Source organism: Bos mutus, chromosome 6 (genome assembly GCF_027580195.1).
Source record: "Bos mutus isolate GX-2022 chromosome 6, NWIPB_WYAK_1.1, whole genome shotgun sequence".
NCBI classification, from domain to species: Eukaryota; Metazoa; Chordata; class Mammalia; order Artiodactyla; family Bovidae; genus Bos; species Bos mutus.
In genome coordinates this window covers 747,224-770,663 of record NC_091622.1, presented here as the reverse complement: position 1 = coordinate 770,663, position 23,440 = coordinate 747,224, and the positions used below count along the sequence as shown (strand labels likewise).

At 37.6% G+C, this 23,440-nt stretch overlaps 1 protein-coding gene across 14 annotated transcripts in view; it reads left to right on the top strand.

The window, feature by feature from the left end:
* The window catches only part of PRDM5 (PR/SET domain 5), a 255,315-nt gene that overhangs the window by 139,414 nt on the left and 92,461 nt on the right, over positions 1-23,440 (top strand). For all 14 annotated transcript variants that reach the window (XR_011464445.1, XR_011464446.1, XM_070371912.1 and 11 more), the window contains 3 exons: positions 7,534-7,627; positions 11,478-11,638; positions 15,052-15,145. Coding sequence is in view for 12 of the 14 variants with exons in the window: in XM_070371912.1 (XP_070228013.1) it covers positions 7,534-7,627; positions 11,478-11,638; positions 15,052-15,145 (349 nt within the window). In the remaining 2 variants the exon portion in view is untranslated. The remainder of the gene's footprint in view (positions 1-7,533; positions 7,628-11,477; positions 11,639-15,051; positions 15,146-23,440) is intronic.

The following is a 23,440-nucleotide window of genomic DNA, read 5'->3' as shown; positions in this document are numbered from 1 at the left end:
CTATACATCAGTGTCTCTTTTGCTGTCTCGTACACAGGGTTATTGTTACCATCTTTCTAAATTCCATATATATGCGTTAGTATACTGTATTGGTGTTTTTCCTTCTGGCTTACTTCACTCTGTATAATAGGCTCCAGTTTCATCCACCTCATTAGAACTGATTCAAATGTATTCTTTTTAATGGCTGAGTAATACTCCATTGTGTATATGTACCACAGCTTTCTTATCCATTCATCTGCTGATGGACATGCTCTTGAAAATGATTTGGTTCAGAAATGTTCAGGGTAGAAAAAGCAGGAAGTAAAAAGAGTTCATTTTCCTCTGTTATTGTTAAATTCTCCATTACCAGTATATTTCTTATTTTTTCATGTTTTAAAAGATTTAATTTCATACAACCTTGAGATCCTTCCTTTATCCCTTCCATTTCTGTTCTACCTGAAATTCTGCCAAGCTTGGGTTGACTTGTTTTCCAGCCCAAAGGATCTATTAGAAGATTAAGTAAAAGAGGATTGAAAAAAAAGCTCAGGTTAGCCATAGCAATGGCACCCCACTCCAGTACTCCTGGCTGGAAAATCCCATGGATGGAGGAGCCTGGTAGGCTGCAGTCCATGGGGTCGCTAAGAGTTGGGCACAACTGAGCGACTTCACTTTCACTTTTCACTTTCATGCATTGGAGAAGGAAATGGCAACCTGCTCCAGTGTTCTTGCCTAGAGAATCCCAGGGACAGAGGAGCCTAGTGGGCTGCTGTCTATGGGGTCACACAGAGTCGGACACGACTGAAGCGACTTAGCAGCAGCAGCCATAGGTTAGACTTAGTGATTGTTGGTTACACCCAGAGAGGAAAAAAGAAAAAACTTTGAAAATAAAGTCTGTGACTCATAGACACGGGGGAGGGAGATTTAGCATGAAGGCAGCCAGTATAGTTATGTGAACCCTCAATACACAAGGTAATGAATTTTAAGTAATGCAAAAATATTAGTGAGTAGGTAGTATAAATTTAGAAGGTAAGTTAAATGGAAATTTTTAACATTTTTTCAAAAGAGATACTCTTCTCTCTACTATAGCAATTTGTATTATACTAGAAAATACCACAAACCTGAACCAATGAAAATGAGAAATGTACAAATGAGAACTATATGTTATAATTAAGATATGCTGAAGTACAGTATTCTCAGTAAAAAATAGGCTTTGAACCTAATATCCCATATTGAATATTTAAAGTTAGAAACCATAATCAGTTTAGAATCAAGCTTTGATCTTTTGACTCAGTTTGCATCTGTGTTATGTTGAAAATAGCTTTGCTTAGTTTTTATGAAGGTTTCAGTTGAGACTATGTCCTCTAGTGATGTTGACAGAGAATTGGGTAGTGGTTTAAATATATGTGTGCATATGCGCGTGCACACACACAGGCGTTTTAGTTTCTATCCCAAATATTTGGATCCTGTTGTCATTCTATGTTCTCTTTATCTGTTACTTCCTAGGAATTTGTACTATAAGAAAACTATTTCCTGTAGAAGGACGGGTGTTAAATTTTAGGGTAGTTTATAGATGGGACTGGAGTTGATCCATTGTTGTGTATGTGTCTGTTTCTGCTTTAGGAATCTGTACTCATTTCTCTTTGGATGTCACATAAAGTTCAGTGCGTGATTACCAATTTACCTAGCCACGTTTCCTAGCAAACAAGTTGTCCACCAGAGAAGCCAGTATAGCTGCTGTGATTTCTTACATATGAGTTATAAACACGAGGACACCTACTTAATGCAGAAAATTCTGATTCACAGTTACTGTGATGCATCTGAAAGCTGTGTCTTCCTGAGTAAAGCTAAAGGTGTCTGTTAGCTGGACAGTTTCTGAAGGACGTGGTTGCTGTCTCCAGATATTCAAAGAGCTTCATTTGGAAGAGAGAATAACTTGTTCTGTATGGTGCTAGCATAGTGGTAGTAAGTAGTGGCCATATAGAGGCAGAACTTTTAAATTGAGGGTCAAACCCGCAAGCCTGAAAAGTCACATGTTCAACACCATGTTTGCTAGAGGCAGCCTTGGTTAAGAAATATGTAGGGGGGAAGTACCTTGAGTGGGACCCTTAAACTGCTACTCTCCAAGAAAGACTTCATCTGCAAGCCTGGGATTATTTCCTCTTTTTGCAAATTCCCTTTGCCTTGTTCAGGGTAGGTAGTTGGCCCTTTGTGTCTGCAGGTTCCACTTTGATGGATTGAATCGAACTGCAAATGGAAAGACTTTGGGAATAAAATTCCAAAGTTTCCAAACAATAGAACTTGAATTTGCTGTGCACTGGCAACTATTTACATTGTATTGATATCAGGTATTGTAAATAATCTAGTGGTGGTGGGTTAGTCTCTGAGTTGTGTCCAACTTTTGAGACCCCGTGGACTGTAGCTTGCCAGGCCTCTCCGTCCTTGGGATTCTCCAGGCAAGAATACTGGAGTAGGTTGCCGTTTCCTTCTTCAGTGGATCTTCCTGATCCAGGGACTGAACCCAGGTCTCCTGCATTACAGGTGGCTTCTTTACGAGCTGAGGCACCAGAGAAGCCCACAAGCAATCTAGAGATGATTTTAAATGTATGAGAGGATGTGCATAGTTTGTATGCAAATACTGTGCCATTTTATCTAAGGGACCTGTGTATCCTCAGACTTTGGTGTCCTCTCGGTTCCTGGCACCAGTCCCCTGCCGTCCGGAGGGAAGGATGTACCATGGACTGTGGGCACCTCCGTAGTTGGTGCCTTGGGCTTATGGCTTTGTAATAATAAGTTGTGGCTTTCCAGCAATGAAAAGGCTGGGCTTGGCTCTTTGAGGCTGTCCTTCTATTCTGTGTGAAATGAGTTACCTTTTCCTATACTGAGCTTAAAGAAACTCATTTCTTTGATATTTCTTTAGGTTCTATTCATTTTTGTGAGGAGGAGTTCTTTTAAGGAAGCCAGTTGTAAGTCTTACAGTAAAAATTTAATCCACAGACCTTATAAATGACCAGATGACATAGGTTTTATGTAGCCTTAGGTTTGTTATGTGACCCAATGGAACAGTAATATACTTACAATATGCAGACTTCAGTAATGAGATTTTTTAAAGAATAGTTTTAACACATATACCTCTGGAATATTTTTCCAGTTTTATTTTATCTCTGGTTGTTTTCTCCAAATTTGTCATAGTTTTCTTGCTTTGCACATGACTGAAAGAAACGTCATTTCCAGTAACATTGTTAATTCTGGAGCAGTATATATCACTTATAATGAAAGGTATCAATGGGCCTGATAAAAATGTTAATTTGCTCTCATGAAATTAATGTTTGGTTTGAGTGGCTAGAAATGTGGTAATTTGTCAACTGCTTTATAAAATTATGTTATAAAGTTTCTGAAGCATTTTGAGACATTTTATCAAGTGTTATAAATAGTGCAACACATTTTCTTATGTACTTTCTACATCTGCAACAGTAATCAGACATGGGGCATAAAAGATGAATTTCATCTTACTACTTCATGGAGTAGTTCATTTGTTACATCATCAGATAGTGGTTTCTCAGTGACCTGGCATTTAAAAGGAGGATATTTTGTAACTCAAGGATAATGTGATTAATAAGTTGGTGGAAAGTTTGGCACTCTGTTAGATGAAAAATTGAAGGGTAAGACACCTTTTAAAAGGTATAATTTTATTTGGTAATTGTAAATGTTTCTTGGAGACAGACGTCTTCTATCAACAACTTACAGGCATAGTGATTCACTACGGCCTCACTTAAGTGAGACAGTGCTGAGACTTTCATGAGTTATGCCATCACAGCTTGGTGGTGTTGGGTGCTGGGATCTTTTTAACAGAGCTTATTCACCAGGCTCTGCACTGACAGCTTACTACTTGAAACATGCTGTTGACTTGAGACCAGTATCTAGCCGTAGAGGCTCTGGTTTGGTTCACATAGATCCAAGGCATCATGCTGTCCCCAGTTCTTTCATCATCAAGCAACTAAATTATATCCACAGGTTGTTTTGTCCTTGATTTAGAGAAAGAGAAAGAAAGGGTTGGCGTGGAACATATTTTTAGAAGATTAAAGCAACCCTGCTTTCCAGTGTGGATGCTTTAAAAATCAAAGTTTCCTTCTCTTTATACTGGCATTATGTACTTATTGTAGAAAAATTAGAACATCAAAGAAAGCTCTGAAGAAGATAGCAAAAATTCTGTCAATTACCACTGTCCACTTTACTATGAAAACCCTCAGAAGTGTTTTGTAAAACATCTTGCTAGACCCTGTTCTCTGTGAGTATGTATGTGCCATCAATATTATTCTATTAGATAATGCTTTGCATTGTGCTTTTGGCACTCAAAATATGTTATGGAGGCTTTTCCATATCAAAGAAAAAGTATTTATGTAACAGTCACTAGAATTTAGTTAACTAGGTTTATGTCTATCAATGGACATTTATGAGTTTTCCTTTTTAAAAAAGTTGTGCAAAAATTGTCATATATATATATTTATAAAGGGAATTGATTTGTCAAAAGGTATACACACATTTATCATTTTGTAAATAGAGCCACACTACACTCATAAAATTTACATTCCCGTCTACCAGATGTGAGATTACTTGGTCTTACCCTTTAGTCAACACCAAATAATGTCTATTTTCTTCATGTTTGCCAGTCTGATAGACCACAAGTCATATTTTGTTTTAAATTTTTCATTCTCTAACTGCATTCATGGCTTGAAATACTAATACTGTATGTAATATGATATCCCCAAGTTTTATACCCATTGTGATGCAGATGTGAAATATTCAGCTGCCTGTTGACATCTCTTAATAGTCATCTGAAGGTGTCCAAAATTGAGCCCCTTATCTTTTACCCAAGCTTGTTCCTTTCCTGCTCTTTCATATATTAGTTAATGATTGATCCATACTACCACTGCTCAGGTCACAATTTTGGAGACATGCTTGCTTTTTTCTTTCTGTGTCTTATGTTTCATATCCAAGTCCCTCTGAAAGCCTGCTTGCTTTCATAATATATCCAGAAGCCTCCTATTTCTCTTCAGATTAGTGGCTACCACCCTGGTGTAGGTCTTAATCATCTCTTGCTTACTTTATTGCTATTGCTTCTCTGGTGTCTCTGCTTTTCCTTGTCTCCCTTGCACCCTCTTCTCGGCTCAGCCACCTTATTAGCATCCTAAATGCCAAGTGAATCATACCTCTTACCTGCTCAAAATACACTATATACATTTTGTGTCTCTCTCAGTGAAACACACAATTCCTGCAGGGGACTCACCATCCTCCATGATTTATCTCTCTGGATCCTTTTCCCATTTGTCTGACCTCATCTCCTCATTTCTGTGCGTTGTCCTCTCAGCTCCCATCACACTCGCCTCCGTTGGTTTCCTGTCTGGAGCACCTCGGAGCCCTGGCCCAGCTCCCCCACCTCCATACTGCTGACATGTCATCCTCTCAGCAAGAATCCCCATGGCCACTGCTTAAACTAGCTCCCTGTTCTCTGAGACCTCTGCCGTCCTCCTGCCATGCTCTGTTTTTCTCTGTAGCGTGTGTCTGGTATTTCATCTTTTGTTAGTTGTTGTCTCTCTGCTAGCATAAGAGCCCAGTGAGCGCGGGGACATTTGCTTTTCTTTGCACAACTGTGTCACAGAATATAAAACAAGACTGACGTAAAGTGCATGTTATAGACTTGGCACAAAATAAATAATGAAAGACGTGTGAAGAGTGCTATTTGGAGGAGAGTCCTTTTGCCCTTTTGGAGGGAGATTTTATGTTTTCTTTTTAATTTGTTGTAACCCTTTATATTAGCAATTTAAAACTTTTGGTTATGTTGCAGATTTTTCTTTGTCCCAAATATTTTTGCTTTGCAGTTTTAAATTTAATTTTTTCTCTCATCTGAACACCTGGATTTCTGCCATCCTTAGAAAGAATTCTAAATGTTCACTATTTTCTTCTAGTATCTTATTCTTCAGATTTGAGAAAACATCTGAATTGAAATGGGATTTGTCTCTTGTAACAGGTGGGGAAGAGGCACAACTTAATTTTTTCTGGATGTCTCAATTGCCTTACAACCATTTACTGAACAATCCAGTTGTTTAGTCACTAAGTCATGTCTGACTCTGCAACCCCGTGGACTGTGGTCTGCCAGGGTCCTCTGTACATGAGGTTTTCCAGGCAAGAATACTGGAATGGTTTGCCATTTCCTCCTCCAGAACAATCCAGTATTCTTACACAAATTTGAAATGTCATATTTTCCTATACTAAATGTTCCTATATCTTGTATTGTGAAACTCTTTGTTCTATTTTGTTGATGTATTTATTCCTTCCTCTCATTTAAATATCTCTATAACTAGTACATTTGAACACCTGTAGTTTATGCTGAGTTTTAAATATTTGTTCCTCCATGCTTTATGTGTATTTTTCATAGTCAACAAAGCACAACAGTCCCTTTTTCACTAACATTATGTTAATATCTTTAATATTATAATGTCCATTAGACTCAGAAAATGTATAAATAGATATGCTGTAAATAAAGTGATTTCTCTTTAAATTATTCCCTTTATTTCTATACCTCAAGTATCATGACACAGCCCATCAGTTGTTTGCTTTACTTTAACAAGAGAACATAGTTCAGTTTTATATATATTAGCATTTATGAGCATTGTTATCTTGCCATCATCCATGGTAGAATGTATTTTTCTTCATGAATTTGTAACAAATGGGTGAATACTGATGTGTAGTGGAAAACAGGGGAGGTGATAAGCTGTTTTTACCGTTGTTTTATTTTTTACCTAGCAGGTAGTTTTCTGTTGTTTGTTGTTTACACATATATTTTTGTCTGTCATGTAATTAATGGTGCTTACCACATGTATGCTGCTTGACATTTGGCACATTACTGAAACTTTCTGAACCTTAGTTTTCTCATCTATAATAGCATTTTATTTATTAAATTGCTGTTAGATTTAAGTGAAATAAATTCATGTAAAGTGTTTAGCATAACATTTGACTCAATAAAAATAATGTATTTTACCTGCTGTTAATTATAACATGAGTAAATGCTCTAATTTAATTCAGGGGAAAAGCAGCTCTTAGGACTGAAAATTATTTGAAGTTAGCGAAGTTGAGGGAAAGGATGGAAACAGCCTCCCTCACACCAGTTTCCTTTCTGTTGAAAATATTGGACCAGCATAAAGTCTGTCCAGTGGTAAAGGAGGTTTAGGCTTTAGAGAAATCACATATCATTTCACTCTGCAAAGCAGATCTTGAGAAAGCTCATTGTGTATTTAGATTAGCCTTTGAGATTATAGGAACAATTTCTTTTACTGTTATCAAGTGTCTAATTAATATGAGAAGTTAAAAACACAGTTGTTTTTCTCCCGTGAACACAGCCTATTTGAGTTTCTGATTTTATGGAAGAATGTTCCGAGAAGAAACAGGATGTTGTCTGCCTTCCTCTCTCTCCTGGTTCCCATCGTGAATCCAGACTCTGGTTACTGTAATGACTGGTCGTTCTAGAGCCTGCTGACTCAGGATGTCTTCCTTCTGCAGACCCACTCGGAGGAGAGGCCATTCCAGTGCGAGGAGTGTAAAGCTCTCTTCCGGACTCCGTTTTCTTTGCAGAGACACCTGCTTATACATAACAGTAAGTCACAATCCTGGCAGATGAAGACCAAAGGAATTGTAACCTATTAAAATGTAGACATCACAGAAGCAGAACTATAAAGTAGTTATGTAATCTGCTTTTGAACTTAAAAAATAAATGGATTACTGCCTTTCACCTTTTCTTCCTCTATTCTTGCTTTATTTTTGCAAGCTGAGATTAATCATTTTATGAGGCATATAATTTTATATCATTTTTCCCACTCTTTAAAGCTTGTGTATAAAAACATGTCATGGTCAATAAAATATCTTTGAAATTTGCTCTGAAACAGAAATTTATGTTCCCTTTTAAATGTAATTCTTAAGGGACTCTTTAAAACATGCAGATACCTGGCATGATTTTATTAGTTCACAGGCTTTTACAGTGGGAAAGAATCAGAGTAAATGTCTAATTTAAGCTCTTAATTTGAGGGAAGTTGAGAAAATTGAGGCTCAGAGAAGCACAGTGATACACTCAGGGTTGCGCAGCATATTGGGGGAGCAGGTGTAGCATTCAAGCGTCATTTAGTCTGCTCTGATTTCTTATTTCTTTTGGCAAGGGCATTTTTTTGAGAGGAAGTGAGAATTACGTTATTTACATATATACCGTGAAAGTGTGTCTAGCAGTTATACTGAGAGCTGATTTTAGAATACCACACTTTAAAGAAAATGTAATTGCAAAATGAACTTTTATAGTGAGTTGTGTTCAGATGTTAAAGTAACCAGAGATGTGTATCTCCTTTGCTATATATAAAGTTAAATAAAAATGGTATAACATAACTAATACTTACATGTCTTGCTTTTAATTTGAGTTGTTTAATCAGTAGAACATCCCCTAACATGTAATTTCTAATGCTGATTAAATTTTTAATATTTCTGAGGAAAGCAAAACAATCAATGTTGACATATTATTGTACAGATAAGATATTATCTTGGAAGAAATTTTCTCTGGTCAAGTCAAAGTATCTAAAATGTAAAATAAGAAGATCCTGAAGTTTCTATATTTATGGAGCGGTAACAGTTGTGATGGACTGCATCTTTTCCTGTGGAAAAGACAGTGCTGTGATTTCATGTCGTTCTGTAGTCACCTTACAGCTCTGGAGAAGTTGTCAGCACCACTTTCCATTTTCCTTATAAGGAACAGCTATTCATTTAAGAAATAAATTTTGTCATTAACAGCAGAAATTTCCATCTCATTTCACTGTCATTTGATTAAGAGAAAACCTGTTATGAGCTGAAGGGATTTTAGAATAGGGATTCGGACAAGGGAATCTCATTTATATTGTTAAGACTTCCATGGCTGATCTTGGTCTGATGCTCAGGAAATTTTTTTTGATGGATGAAATTTTTTGTAGCAGCAAGAAGCCTTTACTTGAAGCAGATATTTTTGATGTCAGCTTTTTGGTTCTCACCCTCTTGAGACTGAGATGAAGTGACTGAGTGTAGACGGTGCTTGTGCATTCTGTATTTCACATGATGCTGATCTTCTGGTCAACGCATCAATCAGAGGCTCCAGGAAGGTCACCTTGGGTAATGGGTGAGCAAAGGTGTCCTTTAAGGTAAACATCACTTTAAGGCTAGTGAGCTGAAAGAGAGGGAAAACCAAAAATGGCTAAAATAGAGAGGACAAAAGACTAGATCTTGTCTTATCCAATATAAAAGGTACAGCCCATTTAACTTCAAAATATGAGATTTGTTTTAGAAACTTACATCCGCATTGTGGCTCCAAATATGAAGAATAAATTGTCATAATTATTTTGGAAATTATTGTTATTTCCTAATACACTGAAGACCAAAAGGCAGGTTGCTAGCTTGCTTCTTGGTTTTAAGATAGGGAAAATTCCTGATAAATTTTAGGTAAAGAAATCTGATAAAATAAAAAAATCAGAAAAAATCTCACATGAGGATTTCAAAGTTCTGATAAACTTTAAAAAATCAGGAATTAAAATATGAAAACAAAAAGGTATGCACTACCTTGGTATAGCTTGATGAGATTTTTGTACAGGAACCAATATTTTGATTCACTTAATGCTTTAAGGGAAATACTTTCATAAGAGCAATCTTGGAGTATTTTTATCCAGTGCCTGAATAGATTTGGTATCGTTAACTTTTAGAGTCTTATGTCAGTTGTCCTTTCACTCTCACTGGTTATACATTTTATACAAATAAAATTTTAAATGACAAAAGATAAATGAAGAGAAACGAGATGACAGTAGTAACACCCTGCAACAAAAATGCAGAAAGGCAAGATACAAACACACCTCTCGAAGTCTGCACAGCTCATGTACAGTTTGGTGTGACTATTTCAGGTATCAAATTCAACAACTCAACAGCTTCCTTAAAGGCTTTGAGACTTTCAAGAGCCAAACTTCTGTTTGAAAAGATGAAGGGAAAGTTATTTGCTTTTTCCTTTTTATTTTCTTTCTTTTTGTCCTCCCTTAAATTGATGTGAAGAGATGATGGGGTCTTCAAATTTCTAAATATACGCTAGTTAAAATGGAGTGGAAGGTAAAGGATCTTGGTTGAAATTGAGGTAATCTCATATTTAGGTCGGAGAAGGCGATGGCACCCCACTCCAGTACTCTTGCCTGGAAAATCCCATGGATGGAGGAGCCCTGTAGGCTGCAGTCCATGGGGTCACTCAGAGTCGGACATGACTGAGCGACTTCACTTTCACTTTTCATCTTCATGCATTGGAGAAGGAAATGGCAACCCACTCCAGTATTCTTGCCTGGAGAATCCCAGGGACGGGGGAGCCTGGTGGGCTGCCGTCTATGGGGTCGCACAGAGTCGGACACGACTGAAGCGACTTAGCAGCAGCAGCAGCAGCATATTTAGGTAAAGAAATTTACCAGCATATTTTGTCTTATAATGGATATAATTTGTGAATTTGGGCTATTATAATAGGTCTCTAAAAAGGGAGAATATATGCAAACACTAATCTGTCTTTATACAGGTTACATATGTTTTCTGACTTTTTGGGAGAGATCATTATCTTCTAATTGGGCACATGGATCAATTAAAATGTATTTAAAATAGACTTTAGACATAGCTTGATATGAAAGTTTAAGTCCTGCCATCTCCCTAAACATAGCTTTGGGAGTACTTGCCTGCAAGGGGAGGCTGTTTAATGCGAAGGTGAGAACCCTCCCAGGCACCCAGGGCTCCGGTTAGGAAAAGGTGGTTGCCTCTCTGGTATCCCTGCCTCCATGCAGGTGCCTCTCTGAGATGTAGCCCCCAGATGAGCACCTGGACGTGGAAGCCCTTCCCCAGCCTTATCGCAGTGAACCAAGGACAGTGTTAGTGGGCTGAGGGAGAAAGGGGAGATGCAGCCCGCTCCTGTCCCGAGGTGTAGGACCCACTCTGACCTCCTCCTTCGGGGACTTCACACCAGCTTCCTGTCCGAGAGCCAGCTCTTCCCTGCCTCTGACGCCCAGAGGGAGAGTGGTGATGGGAGGGAACTTCAGGAGGGCCCGCAAGGCAGCTCACTGCTGAACATAAGTGTCTGTGCCCCTCACACTCAAGCCCCTTCCCTAGAAATACTGCCATTGAAGTTCTTACAATCTTTAGAAAATTAGCGGATTTAGTCCCTACATCTTCCACTTAAAGGCACTGAGAATCCAGTTAAAGGTTAAAGGATTCCCCCCTGCCCCCCACCTAATTGACACAGGGGATAGCAAATATTGGAACTGAAAAAGTTGTTGGAGGAATGACCTTTTATGATTACGATGAATTGTTAGAGCTGTAAAGCTCCGGTTTTGGAGAAAACAACACTAAATCCGGTAGACGTGAAGGGGTGTTAACAGCACCCTGTTGTTGCATCTGGTTCTGTAATTTGATTTTTCATTTCTAAGGTGAGAGGACATTCAAGTGTCATCACTGTGATGCTACCTTTAAAAGAAAGGACACCTTGAATGTTCATGTCCAGGTGGTCCACGAAAGACACAAGAAGTACAGATGTGAGCTGTGTAATAAGGCATTTGTTACACCTTCAGTGCTTAGAAGTCATAAGAAAGTAAGTAGAAACCTTCTGTGGCTTTGAAAGGATTATGTATTTTAACTGTACAGGTGTATGTGTTAATTATATGATAATCAATTTTAATCTATCAACACATTTACTCAGAACGACAAATAAGGAACCCATGATTGATACAAACTCTTGAGCGTGTGTCTGTTTTCTTCATTTCATCAGAAGAGAATATGTTTGAAAGCAAACCTAGATTTAGGTATGGTGCTGTGCAGTCCCAAGCTATGCTGACAGTTACACAGACTGCTCAGTGAATGAGAGTTTATTCACTTCTATACATTTTTTGATGAATGTAGGTTTCTTTTTTAAAGCTATTGAGTAAGACTTTTAATAGCTTTAGTTTTGAAAACTAGCTCAGGTACTTATTGACAGATTATTAGACTGAGCTCTTCTGGGATTGGAGTGGTCCTTCTACGTCTTGCATCGCTAGGACCTAGGGAAGTTCCTGGTACAGAACAGGGACGTGATAAGTATTTGTTCAATGCTAATAAAATGATGTTCAGACTGATGGTGATTTGGAGATTATTATAGTTGTGTTATCCTAATTACCTCCAGCAGATCAACTCTACTTGTTGATTAAATGCATTTTAAGTGTATTTTTAAAATAGCAAAATTCATACTATGGTTAATGAAGCTGAAGGTCTTAGTGTTGACTTTAGAAATGACTGTGACGTGTGCTGGCTTTCTGTTGCTCAGTGTGCCCTGCTGAATGAAGTTTTGAAGTGACTTCTGTCATTATAATGCTTATTTTGGTACCTATCCTTAATACAGCTGTTTCAAAAGGACTGAACTGAGTAACTTTCTTTTATTGCATCTTTAATGCTCAGTAATAATGATAGTCTTCTCTTTTCAAAACTCTGAAAAGAATAATGTTTTAACTTCCATTGATTGGATTACTTTTTCATAAATTTATTAACCTTTTGTTGTGTTTTAATCAATGAGAAAATGTAGTGAGTTTTCAAGAAAGATATAGTTTGTTTGTCTGCAATAACAGATTGTCATAGAATGTATTTACTAGTGCATTGTTCATTTTCGACTCCTGTATTTACCCAAATATTGTTCTCATATAGATTTGTTTCCATGCTTTCTTATCCATATTTAAGATTTTTAGTGTTATACTTTCAGTATCTTTTAATACCATCCAATCAAATTCTGCACCTAATAATACATATTTTTGAATTAAGCTGAAAGGAACATTTTAATTCTTTTCATTACTATTGCCTTAATGGCCTTTAATTTGAAACTTATACCAGTGAAGTACACGTAACTGAGTTATAAGTAAGGGAACAATGAAATACTTATGTAACAGCAAGAGAGATCCTGTGGATTTTATAAAGATATTACAAATTACTTGGTAGTTGCCTGTTTGGAATAATCCAGTGTTGAAATAACTACATTTTATAGCTGTATAAAATTTCTAAACAGTGTTACATTAATCAGAAAGAATGGCCATATTTTGCCCCTTCTGTCAGGGACTAAGAAGAACACAGGTCTGTTATATGTTAAAATGCTATACCATTTCTTTAAACTGAACCATAATGCGGACCATGGGAGTAACAGTTCTCGCTGAGGTGTAAAGAATGTATACCTGTTTTGTACAAGAACTTGTAGGGAAAATGGAAAGTTAAGTGCCTGCCAAATGCGGAATCAAGGAGCCCTCTGTTGTAGACAGTATTATTGGCTATTATGGCTGTCGATTAGACTGTATTCCTCAAACTTGCGAATAATACAAATCTTTTTCAATGGAGAAAACCTAAAGGACACTGAAGTTGATGAAGATATTTCATTTATAACTCTTTTACAAATTACAAATATTATATCCAAATACAGATCATAATTCAAAAATGAGAATTTATAAAGTAAATATCAACCAGTAAGTTTATGAAACTGATTATATTAAGATTAACAATCAATTTGGGGCTTCCCTGGTGGCTCAGTGGTAAAGAATCCACCTGCCAATGCAGGAGATGCAGGTTTGATCCCTGGGTCTGGAAGATCCCCTGGAGGAGGAAATGGCGCCCCACTCCAGTATTCTTGCCTGGAAAATTCCGTGGAAGTAGAAGTCTGGCAGGCTACAGTCCATGGTTTCACAAAAGAGTTGGATACAACTTAGTAACTCAACAATAGCAACAATAGTCATTTTAATATGGAAGATGAGAATGTTTGGCTAGGTTTGTGATTCTTCAGGTTTATCAAGTTATGACATAAATGCTCCATCCCTTTTTCTGTATTCCAGCCAGCCTGTCTTTCCCTTCTGGGAACACATCATTTTTTAAAAACTTTTCCTGTTCTTTTTATATTTTCTTGTTGTTACTGTTTAGTTGCTAAGTCACGTCTGACTCTTCGCAACCTCAATGGCAATTCAAATAATGATACTTCTAATAATTTGCATAAAAGCAAATGCTTCCAGACACAGGTCCTGGAAATTCTGTTTTCTAATTGTGATGGTAACCCAGATGATCCATGATATGCTTTTATTAACATTTGGGTTATCACTGAAATAAAAAAATCTAAAAATGATTTGAGAGAATGTACAGGTATCTGAAGTGATTGCCTTCTCCTCCCTTCTTTTCCCTTCTCCTAAGTTTGAAAAAAAAAATGAAACTTGAAGAGTAGCTCTGACCCCTCATTTATTGAAATGACTTATTTTGATATTGGTAGAAACACTGGTCACCTGATGAGATCGTGAGACAAGTTTTAAACATTCCATCTGCATCTTCTTTTGGGAAAGGTCACTCTTTTTTTTCTTTCTTTGAACTCTCACATTTTATCAAAACTGGCTTTTGATGATACTCATTCACCTTTTCTTGTGTGGTAGTTTTATGCTCAGATAAAAGATATGTTTAAGGCAACAGTGATCTTTGAGATTGGCTGTTCATTTAACACTTGCTGATTTTCAAGATGAAATCAGATTTATTCTTTTTCTTTGCTTTGTAGTACAATCAATTCAGTCGAACAAACATGATGCAAGTAACAGAGTACTTTATTGAGATTAATTCTGTCTTCAAGCATTAAGTGCACACGAAGAATGTGGAAAAATGCTTCTAAAGAAGTGTTTCTTGGCACAGTCAAGGGCAGCTGTAGCCCCATTTAGATTATGTGGTTTTGCTAGCATATACTAGTTTTGTATAACTTAATCATTTTTAGATGGGGGCTCTGAAAGGCTTAAAATGTAAACTGCAGAATTATTTTCAAATTTACACTAATGCATGATTCTAAGAGGTTTTTTTGAACCAGTGGGAATACCCATGATAAATTGTTTAAAATCTCATTGTGATATTAAATCATTTTAAAGAAACGTAATCCTGGGAAAAAAGGATTTACTGTTGTCAGAGGCACTTAATCATTTTTACCTAATTCTTTACATTTATCCTCAACCCTTTTTATTTCTTTCTGTTTAGACGCATACAGGAGAAAAGGAGAAAATCTGTCCATATTGTGGCCAGAAATTTGCCAGCAGTGGTACACTGAGAGTTCACATCCGTAGCCACACAGGTATGTGGGTTGTAATTGGCGATAAAGACAACACAAAGAAATCAATTCCTCCAGGATAAGGAATTTATAATTTTACAAAATGGCTCCAAGTTTAAGAATTATTCTTGACTGTTTTCTCTCGTACAAAGTTTTATAACATCTTGGTTCTTACTCTAGAAAAATTTTGAATAAGTATCCTTTCCCAAACTAAGTTAAATATCTAAAGTGGAAACTTTTTAATGTTTGTTTATGATATAACTGTTTTTTACTTTGTATACTAGGATAATGGATGGAATAGGAAATAGCAGTTTCATAGAAGGCTGAGGGTCTCCTCTTAAAACTCTTCCTATAACTTGCATTAGATATGCCCTTTTAAAATGTTAGACGTCCTTGGAATGTGGTTTGAATGCTGTAGGATTTTGTTGAACACAAGGGTGATGTGACCACAGTATCTCTTATGCCATGAATTGTTTCCTAAAGGGTTTCTTCATTTCTTACTACTTCCTATGTAATTTCTCTCCTGAAAGAGGGCTGTGCCCTAGTGAAGGGTGAAGGAACATCTGAATACTCTAGAAAGAACTTTGTTTGGATTTTGTCTGTCATGTAGAGAAGTACTTGAAAAGACTTGAAAGAATGCTCTTAATTTGACAGCTAGATGTGACAGATGTATGTGACTCTTCAGGGGTCCTCAGTAGCTGGAATGTGTTTGGTAAACTGTGTAACCAGATTACATTGCTGAAGCTTTATATTCAGGGGCCACAGTATTTGACTTTATCATTGTGTCCCCAGCACCTAACTTAGTGTTTAGCACAGTAACTCTGTGGTGAATGAGAAAAAGTTAGTTTAGGCAGGTCGAAGAATCAATATGGTGATTATTATGCATAGATTGAGAAAAAAGGACAGCCGTGAAGCATGATTTCTTATTTTGTGGCATAATTTCTAATTTTCTGGCTAAAGCTGAAAGACCTAGGTCAGCTTAGTAGTTGTCATCTTCGAATAGCCTCTTAAATACCTTTAAATGAAATATGTGACCTAGAAGAGATGAAGTATTATACATGATGGCTGTGGAATAATGGGCAGCCTAAAGAAGAAAAAGGGGTCTTCTTGCTTAGAAGTACCTAGAGAAAGTGAGGTTTTCAGGATGGCGTCCAGGAGAAGAATATAACAGAAAGCAGAGTAGGGAGAAGCAAAAAGGAAAGGGCATTAGAGAACCATGTTGAGGACAGGTGGACTTAAACCAGTGCCTGCGACTGTTAGCACCGTGTCCTTTGTACAGAAGAAGCAGGTGGATGATGGAGAGCGAGCAGAGAGCGCGCCGAAGCACTGAGCCCGCCTCTGTAGCCTGGCAGTGTGGTCTTTAATGCCACCGGGCGCCATTCTCTTCTGTGCATTGGAGGCCATGTGGGGTTGTGGTAGAGACAGGGAAGGGCAAGAGTGAGACCAGCCTTCCGTTGCAAATCAGTAATGCTTGGAACTGCGGCTTTGCACCGCCATCCTGGAAATGTAACTTACGGTTTCCTCAGATTTTATGTCTGTCCGTGTGTGCTTGTGTATATATTGATAATTTGTGTGTGGAAGGAGGGCAAGTAGGAAATGGGGAAAGTGTGTTATTTCTTCATATCATAGTATATAATGCCCTAAGCCATTACCGTCTAATTGAATTCCGGTTGGTATAGTATGTTTTTATTTTTCTAATATTTTATTTGTTTATTTGGCTGTGCTGGGTCCCAGTTGTGGCATGCAGAGTCTTTAGTTATGGCACGTGGGATCTCGTTCTCTGACCCAGGATGGAACCCGGACCCCTGCGTTGGAAGGGCAGTCTTAGCCCCTGGACCAGCAGGGAAGTCCCAAGTGCATTTTTGTTTATTTGAATGAGTTTGTTTATTTCTGGCTGTGTGGGTCTGTGTTGCTATGTGGGCTTGTCTTTGGTGATGGAGAATGAGGGCTACTCTCTAGTTGTGGTGCCCGAGCTTCTCACTGCAGTGGCTGCTCTGACTGGGGGGCTCGTGGTCTCAGGAGCTGCGGTGCCCGGGCTCTGGCACACAGACGTAGCTGCTCTGTGGCAGGTGGGATCTTCTCGGACCAGGGATTGAACCCATGTCTCCTGCATGGGCAGGTGGACTTGTTACCACTGAGCCACCAAGGAAGCCCACAAGTATGTTTTTAAAAGGCGCGATAATTGTTCAGAATGCATTAAAATGTGTGTTTTAGCACAGAAAAGATGGATCCAATGATAGCTCAGCTGGTAAAGAATCCTCTTGAAATGCAAGAGACCCCAGATCGATTCCTGGGTCGGAAAGATCCGCTGGAGAAGGGATAGGCTACCCACTCCAGTATTCTTCCTCTAGTGGCTCAGCTGGTAAAGAATCTGCCTGCAATGCGGGAGATCTGGGTTCGATCCCTGAGTTGGGAAGATCCCTTGGAGGAGGGCATGGCAACCCACTCCAGTCTTTTGGCCTGGAGAATTCCATGGACTGTATAGTCCATGGGGTTGCAAAGAGCTGGACATGACTGAGTGACTTTCATTCATTCATTCAATCATAGAACACTCGATTATTCAAAAATATTGCATCCTTGAGAATTCCAAGTGCCTGCATTTTATTTTACTTGTAGGTATGATGGGCAGTGAAGAATAACCTTAAACAAGTAATTTCTTCTAAAATTTTAATTAAAAAGTTGTATTAATAAGTTTTTGAGCTCTAAGAGTTCTGTCCAATAAAAATATTAAATAAATGTAGTGGTTTTTGTTGTCATATATTATGTTCTGTATTATATGTAATCTAAATAATACTTAATCATAACATTTTATACATGATCTGGCTATTTAAGTGTTGTACAGATTCTGTTCTATTGGTTTCTGATCAAGAAAACAGGCCACCTGAATTCAGCCAACAGTGCTAAGGCACAGTCAGACACACATAAATTTAAATAAATAAAGTGAAAATATAAAGGCAGCTTATGTGTTTGTGTATGTCCACACAAATAGTTGTGTGTTTATTTATGCTTGTTATTTACGAACTGACTTAGCACACACATTTACTTATAACTAGATATTTTTTTCCTGCTTAAAATCGGACTCATCTTCACATTTTGCAGTGCTGCTTTGAGTCACTCTGATGTGAAGCCAGTGTTTTTGGTGACAGCTGCCTGGCAGCACGGCCGGGACTCTATTTGAAATGGTTGGTGCCAAGCAGTTTGTCAGTGACTGCAGAGCTGGTATCTGGGATTCCACAACAGTCCTGACATGGATGTGTTTTTTTGTGTGGACAGATGTTGCTTTTGCTTGTTTTATTTGCTTTGTCCTATTCTCCAAATGTTATGCATCCATTTGCTCTTCTTGGAAGCTAGCTCAGTGACCAAATGAGTTTGTGTAGTTAGTTATTTTGCTTCTTTGATGATAAAGCTTTCCTTATTTTGAGTTCTGTAAATTCATTTTTTCTCTCCTTTTATTATTTTTTCTTATGAAATCATGTGATTTAATTCAGCCCTTTCTCACACTAGATTTCGCAATTTACGTTTGTGCTACAGTGTAACAGGGGCATGGGGTCACAGCCTATTCTATAGGAAGCATTTAGGTATGTACAGTTAGGGACTGTGCAGTGAGGTGAGGAGGACCCTGAGTGAAGATGGGTGGGACAGTCAGGACAGACAGCTGATGCAGCTCTGAGGAAGAAGGCACTCTGGATCATTGGTGCTCACACTTCAGCCTCAACTCTCCTTACCATCTTAGAAATCACTGGGGGCCTGGGAAGCTTCTATTTGTGTGGGTTATATTTGTTTGTTGTTGTTTAGTTGCTAAGTCATGTCCAACCCTTTTGCAACCCCGTGGACTGTAGCCCATCAGGCTTCTCTCTCCTTGGGTTTTCCCAGGCAGAATACTGGAGTGGGTTGCCATTCCCTTCCCCAGGGGATCTTCCTGATGCAGGGATCAAACCCACGTCTGCTGCGTTAGCAAGCGGATTCTTTACCACTGAGCCACCAGGGAAGCCCAAATTGAGAACATTTAACAGTATTTGTTAATTTGTTAAAAATAACAACAGTACATCCATTACATATTTACATAAACAACATAGTTTTACAGAAAGTAGCTACATTTTCCTAGTCAGAAATAATTTAGTGAGAAGGGACACACTGTTGTACATCTCTGAAACTTTAATATCTGGTTCAAGAGGAGACAGCTAGGTTCCTATGTCTGTTTCTTAGTTCATCCTGCTGCAGCAAGTTCTTTTGGTTGCAGAATTTAAAGAAAATTTGGCCTCACACAGATTTACGGTTAGAGTTCTTAACTATCCTTTGTAAGTAATTCTGCATGTTGTTTATTACTACAGTAAAACTCAAAAAGTAGTAGTTTTTTTTTTTTTTTAAAGGCTTATATTGTGGAAATTCAAATCTTCTCAATGGGCTTCTCCTGTTTTGTTACTTTAAAATCCATTGGTGTGTCTTGTGCTTTGAATGATCTTTTACCCGCGCGTGATTCTGTAACATGATGCACAGATCATGTGGAAAGTGTTGGCTCACCGAGTTACATAGATCCTGCACACGTGTTAATGTCATCACTGATCTCATTAGACAAGTCTGAGTGTTCAGACGCCTTCAAGCATGGTAGCATGTACAGATTTTCCAAAATTCTGAATTTTGCTTTGACTACTCTAATTCTTACGTTCGGTAAGGCATATTTCCCTCCCTGCCTGCCTTTCTTCTTTTCTTTTGAAATGACAGACTTTTTATTAAAAAAAAAAAAAAAGAAAGTTCACCATATACCCAAATCTGAATAACCATATTTTGTCGTCATTTTGTTTCGAGTAAAAATGATGTTCCATGAGAAAAAAACTGTTAGTTCAGCTCATGAATCAATCATACAAGTGCTTTTTCTTGAGACAACTTTTCATATATAATATGCATTAAAGGAAGTTATTTCCCACTTCATAGCTAAAAATATTAAAACATGGTACTCGGGAGTTAAGGTTTAATAAAATTAATGTTAAGGTCTTAAAGGTTAAATATTAAGTTGTTAACCGTGGTTATTTCTTTGCATTTTAAATATGATAGATTAAATTTTCTTGATGATTTTCTGTATTTTATAATTTTTCTATAATTTTCTTGTGTAAGCAAAATATTTAAAGTATATTAATGTTATGATTATGCAGGAAACTTATCAGAATGTTCATGTTTAACTATCTAGGTATTACATATCTGCATCTTATTATCAAATGGACCAGCATGAAGTACATATAAAAATGCATTTTGAAAAGAGAAATGACAATGAGAAAGCACATATGGTAATATTAAACCTAAATGAGGGTCTATAGTGTTCATTGAACCATTTTTCTAATTTTTCTTCATGTTTGAAAATTTTCATAATTAAAAGCGGGAGTGTTTTATTCCATGAGAACCAAGGAATGTACACGGATACCAAGAAGGGGCAACTGAGATCTATCTCTTGGACATCCAGCGTCACAGCTCACATCTTACTCATGCCTCCCTCTCCCTCAGGGCCTGGCCCTTTCATCAGGGAATGCTATATTCTTTAAACATAAGCAGACTTTTGTTGTTTCATTTTTTTGCTTACAGTTGTATTGCTCAGAGAGAAGCCAGATTCTTCTGAAGGAACAAAATATCACTGCTTCATGCTTAATCATTTTAAAAAAGGAATTCCAGGAAACTTGCAATTCTCCTGGATTATTCAGAAGTTTTTTTAAATACATTTGAAAGCATATGTATTCTTTAAAAAAGAAAATGTAAAGAATTGAAAGTAACCAGTCAAGCTGTTATCCTATTGGAGACCTTTCGGTGGTTTCCCTTTACCTTGTGCAGATGACATCCCTCGTGCTGATACTTAGCATCCCAGGGTCCGTCCCCTCCAATCTCCAGTTGAATGTCACTTTCTTCCTGGCATGTTACCTGTCCTTCCCTTCACTCCCCTCCCATCGTCCATTTTGTTTGATGAGTTAATTCTGTAGGAACTGGAATCATTACAAACAATTGTGTGACATATTACAGTCTCTTGCATTATGTTGCTTCTCACAGGAGATTTTGAGGCCTCCCATTGTTTGGTATAAATGAATATCTCTTCTCAGTTATGATACTAAACTTTATCTGTTCCCTGACTAGATTCTGAGCTGAAGGGCAAGACAGATCTGGCTTTTTAATCAAGTCTATTGAAGGAGGGAAGCTGTCTCAGATATTACCTGAGTTAATCCTTTCATAGCCAATGTGATAGGTTTCTCAGATCATTCCTTCTCATTTTCTAAATGAAGCTGAGATTCAGAGAAGCAAATGACCTATCCAGTCAGAGTAATAAGATTCAAATTCTTCTTACTTCAAAGTCTATTTTATTTTTGTGTTATCTCTTTTTTGCTACAAAGCTGTAAGCTGCTACAAAACTGTTATCACCACAAAAATGAAAAAAATTCAATAACTTCTTCAGTATATAAAGTTGAGAAGTGGAATTCTGGAAGTAGTGTTTTATTTCTGCAATATGGCAAGTTTATGCTTTAGAACCAAGTGAAAGGCGTTCTGATTTTTTTTTAAAACAAAACCATCACTTGTTCATTTACTCCATAGTCATCTTTAGAGTGGGCAATAACAGAAAATGATGATTAAATTTAGTTTCACCAGATTCTTTCTATTTTTCTAAATGACTTTATTTTTAGGGCAGTTTTAGGTTCATGGCAAAATACAGAAAGGTACAGAGATTTCTGCATCTACTTTCCCCACTCCACCCATGCGTAGTCTCCCCTACTATCAATATTCCCAACCAGAATGGTACATTTGTTATAATTGATGAACCTACACTGACAGCTTATAAGTCTTTAATTTACATTACGGTTCACTGTTGATGTTGTACATTCTTTTGGTTTGGACAAATGTGGATCCACCATTATAATATTCAGAGAATTTTCACTGCCCAAAAATTCATTTTGCTTTATCTGTTCATCCAACCATTCTCAACCCCTGGCAACCACTGATCTTTTTACTGTCTCCTTAATTTTTCATTTTCCAGAATGTCGTATGGATGGACAGATTACTTCTTTTATTTTTGGGAAATGACTTTATTTATAGTTGACCCTTTCATTTAGATGGATGTACATTTGAATGCACTGCAGTGTGATGAGATTTTTATAGAGGTAGTAGGCTTTTCATCATTTTCCCATTATGTTGAAGGAGTCAGTTTCATTTTGTTTTTATAGTATTCAAACTGTCCATCAGTATTTGGGGAAGCCAGTTTTCTTTGTTGTAACATTAGATAACACTGAGCTTTATGAAGAGGAAATATGACTTCAGTTTATCATTCTTTCCAGTTTGGCAGTTGGTAGCTTTCATCATTTCCTATCTGATTCAGGGACACTTGCTTTGTGTAGCATGAAATGCAGTTTTCTTCATGTTAATTTTCTTAGAACAGGTTTTATTTTATTGACTCGTGCCTGTGGTCATTCTATCAGGCAGTGATCACTTAGCTGTTGGATTACTACTGGTCTTTTAGTGCTGGGAAGAATCTTAGTATTTATGTCTCTGTTGTATTTTTTTCTTAATGTTGTTGTTGTTGCTCAGTTGCATCTGACTCTTCGTGACCCCATGGACTGCAGCACACCAGGCTTCCCTGTCCTTTATTATCTATCAGAGTTTGCTCAAACTCATGTCCATTGAGTCGATGATGTAATCCAACCATCTCACCTTCTGTCATCCCTTTCTCCTTCCCTCAGTCTTCCCCGGCATCAGGGTCTTTTCTCATGAGTCAGCTTCCCACGTCAGGTGGCCAAAAGTATTGGAGCTTCAACATCAGTCTGTCCAATGAATATTCAGGTTTGATTTCCTTTAGGATTGACTTGTTTGATCTCCTTGTAGTCCAAGGGATTCTGAAGAGTCTTCTCCAGTACCACAGTTAGAAAGCATCGATTCTTTGGTGCTTTAGGCTACTTTATGGTCCAAATCTCATATCCGTACATGACTGTTGGAAAAACCATAGCTTTGACTATATGGACCTTTTTCAGCAAAGTAATGTCTCTGCTTTTTAATACACTGTCTAGGTTAGTCATAGCTTTTCTTCCAAGGAGCAAGCGTCTTTTAATTTCATGAAGAAGAGAAGCGAAAAGCAAAGGAGAAAAGGAAAAATATTCCCATTTGAATGCAGAGTTCAAAAGAATAGCAAGAAGAGATAAGAAAGCCTTCCTCAGTGATCAATGCAAAGAAATAGAGGAAAACAACAGAATGAGAAAGACTAGAGATCTCTTCAAGAAAATTAGAGATACCAAGGAACATTTCATGCAAAGATGGGCTCGATAAAGGACAGAAATGGTAGGGACCTAACAGAAGCAG